General features: G+C 33.6%; 1 protein-coding gene across 1 annotated transcript; it reads right to left on the bottom strand.

The window, feature by feature from the left end:
* Positions 1-992: 992 nt before the first annotated feature.
* On the bottom strand, positions 993-3,434 carry LOC149386177 (cysteine-rich receptor-like protein kinase 44). The gene is made up of 7 exons (XM_089626482.1): positions 3,221-3,434; positions 2,589-2,711; positions 2,322-2,434; positions 1,965-2,178; positions 1,627-1,864; positions 1,392-1,542; positions 993-1,316 (listed from the first exon to the last, which is right to left on the bottom strand). Exons 1-7 carry the CDS (start codon positions 3,432-3,434, stop codon positions 993-995), a joined length of 1,377 nt encoding a protein of 458 aa, XP_089482608.1.
* Between the last annotated feature and the right edge of the window lie 255 nt (positions 3,435-3,689).

Below are 3,689 nucleotides of genomic sequence, written 5' to 3'. Positions count from 1 at the left end.
TATTCTAAAGTTTTTTTTTTTTTTTTTTAAATTTTGTTTTCTGATTCTAATTTTAAATTTAAAAAACAGATTTAGAAGTACGTTTCAGAATATTTTAAAATGTTGTTTGGTTATGTTTTACACTCAATTGTTTTAGAGTTTAATTTAAAATATAAGAGAGATAAAATAGAAAACACATTTTTTCATTGTTTTCTGTTTTCTAAACAAATTTTTAAGAAAAAAAAACATGATTCTAAATCTGTTTTCTAAATTAATAACCAAACATATTTTATAGTTTTGTTTTCTAAAATTTCTCCTTAAACGAGGTCTCTATTTCCGAATTTCTCCCTCGATAGTGATCAGAGCTGTACTAAAATTCAGCTAATTCTACGAATCCGCGAATCCAAATGTCTTTTCGCTTTTTTATATAAAACTACGTCCCAAATCATGGTATGCGAATTTCCTTGTTATCTTCAAAATAAATCCCTTGGTACTTTCTTTTTAATGCGAGTCTTTTGTAATGTTTGTTTAGTTTGTATGTTTCTTCATCTCATGTTAGGAATATATGTCAACTAAATGTTAGTTATATTGAATGAAAATAATGTGAAGAAATGTCACCTGTGTTATCATGTAATGTTGCATCTCAAAACATATATATAAAAATAGAAATATTTTGTGTTAATTTTTCTTATTTTAAGTAATGCTTGCTTTGAATAGTATAATACAAGGTAGGTCGAGCAGCCTCTGTAGACAGAGCAATTCTCCGAAATTTCAAATGACGCATATGCTAGGGATGCAATATTAAATAGCTTCCGGTAGCCAAGTGGTAAACCAGATGATAAAATAAACATCCTTCTAAAACAAATGATTAAATATCCAAATATTACCAAAGGGACAAGAGCACAAACATATCCAAAAACTAGTGCCTATTTTAATACCAAAACAAAAAAGGTAAAGAAAAGAAAAGTGTAGTAACTTGTAATGTACGCAAGGTGATTATTATTAACATACTTCTACCGCGGATAGGGCTCAGTGATTGAAGCCTCGTTTACAGATACTCGAGATGACTCTCTCTTTGAATAATCCGGATCCTCGAGCGTAAACCCTGCTTGGACGCTGCTGTGCATGAAAAAAGCTGGCTCCAAGGGCACACGTAAAGACATTGAATTGCTGTTTAGCATGAGGACAATCGCGCTCATCGTCGGTCTATCTGCTACGTTTTTTTGGACACATAACAAAGCAATGTGGATACATCTCATTATTTCAGTCCCCGGAGCATCTCTCAACAGAGGATCCACGATACTCGAAGCCGTACCATCCTTCCAATTTCTCCATGCCTAAACAAATAAATTGCTTCAGTTTATTTGGGCAGTCAGCAAAAAAATATTGTTGAATGGTTTTTTTTTACTTACATAGCTTAAGAGGTCTTCTACGCAATCTCCGTGACGGAAAAAAATGTTCTTTTGTCCACTCACTATTTCCAAAAGTAACACTCCGAAGCTAAATACGTCTGATTTAGCTGAAAATTGTCCGTGCATAACATACTCTGGTGCCATGTATCCACTTCAGAGGAAAAGGCGAGGAAGTAATTAGTATACAATTTTTTAAGATTATGGAGACAAAAGTTGTTAGAACCGTTGAGCTTACTATGTTCCTACTATTCGACTTGTATTTCCTTGAGTTTGATCAACAACAAATAATCTCGCCATTCCGAAATCCGCTATCTTGGGATGCATTTCTTCATCTAACAAAATGTTACTTGCTTTGAGATCTCGGTGAATGATTGTCAAACGAGAATCCTCGTGTAAGTAAAGTAGTCCTCGAGCAATGCCTCCGATAATTTTGTAACGCTTCTGCCAATCCAAGTTTTCTCTCTTGCTTGGGTCTTAAAAAAGATGAAAATGATACACAAATACAAAATTAAATCCTACTTAATGAAGTTTTTTTTTTTCAAAGACAGGAAAGTACGAAAAAAAGCATGTTACCAAATATGAAGAGATCGAGGCTCGCGTTTGGAACAAATTCATAAATAAGAAGTCTTTCATCACTTCCTTTCAAACAAAAACCGAGCAGCCTAACGAGATTGCGGTGTTGAAGTTTGGCAACCAGAGTGACCTCATTCTTGAATTCCAAGTCCCCTTGGCCCGAACCCTTCAACAACCATTTTACAGCTATCACTTGTCCGTCTGGAAACCTTCCCTGAGTATGACATCAAATACATAGATCTCATGTCAACAAGAAAGAAAATAGATGTCTTCATTTTAGATGTCTCCAAAGACTTCAAAATTATTCAAATCAACAAAGAAAGGAAATAGATGTCCTCGTTTTATTATTGCACGTACCTTGTAAACAGGACCAAACCCACCCTGTCCTAGCTTATTTGCCTCATCAAAGTCATCGGTTGCTACTCTAATATTTTCGAAACTATACTGTAAAGATTCCGCTGTTACGATGTCTCCATCATGATCGTGTAATGGGCGCTCAGCTACGAAACGATAAAAATCAGATAGATTCAGCCTAAAAACTTTGTTGCTGGCATGCATGTTACGAAACCAATAGAATTTTTCGTTAATTATAAAAAATTGAATGAGATTGATTTTTATGCTTACTTGATATATCCTTTTTCTTTTTTATTCTTAAACACACGCAGACAAAGATGGTCAGCACCGCGCAAGCTAGAGCACTTGAAACAACAGCTATAACTATAGTTCTAGATGTGTTACTCCCATTTCCTGCAAAATCATCAAATAGTAAGCAGAGATTTTAGCAACATTGAAAACAAATTTTAAAAATTGTACGAACTAAACCACTTAAAATGTTGATATTGTAAAGTAGCCAACGTTTCAAAATGTTTAATAACATAGCCAACTTTAGTGATGTGGCAATAAATTCAAATTTTGCATTCCAATTTTATTCTTTTGTTATTTTAATCGGTCTTTGCTTATGTTTTAGTTGATGGGGTCATTAATTGTTGATTTTTTTTTTTACTTTAAGTTTATTAATTATCACAATGACTTTCATTACTTTTATATATAGCAATTATGTATATATAATGAGACAGAGAGAGAGAAGGTAAAATAAGATCCATATATATACTATATATATATATATATATTCCTTACTTTTTTTTATGTAGCAATTATAGATATAAAAGAGAGAAGTTAAAATAAGATTTATATTTATAAATATATATATATATATATATATATATATATATATATATATTGAATAGTGGTCAGACTGAGTCCTCTCTCTCTCTCTCTCTCCATGAGTCTCCCAATACAAATCTGGTACCAAGTCCTTGTTCCAAATCTAAACGCCTCGGCCGCGAATGATGCCGTTCTTCCGTTCCCGATATACTTGCCCTCGGAGTAGTTGAAGATTTCGTAGCCCTCCATTCTTTCATATTTGAACATCCTAGTTGGTCGCTTCGCTCCTCCAGGAAAATCGTCCATTGTCGGAGGCTTTTCCCCGGCACTACTCTCTCTCTCTCTCTCTCTCTCTCTCTCTCTCTCTCTCTCTCTCTCTCTCGTACAATCAACCGTTTGCCCAGAGGTATTGTTTCGATTCGTATATTGGTGTTTATGCAATCGGATCGGTATATTTGTGTTTATTTCATTATCATTAAGTTTTCTATGAAAACTATTATTTCTGTATAAAATAATTAGCTAACTAAGCCATCAAAAGTAAAGGAATTGCTAGTTAACAAA

Source organism: Urtica dioica, chromosome 9 (genome assembly GCF_054948205.1).
Source record: "Urtica dioica subsp. dioica isolate 48M chromosome 9, U.dioica_male_clone48M_v1_H2, whole genome shotgun sequence".
NCBI classification, from domain to species: Eukaryota; Viridiplantae; Streptophyta; class Magnoliopsida; order Rosales; family Urticaceae; genus Urtica; species Urtica dioica.
The sequence above is the reverse complement of the archived record's forward strand: the minus strand, read 5'-3'. Positions and strand labels throughout refer to the sequence as shown.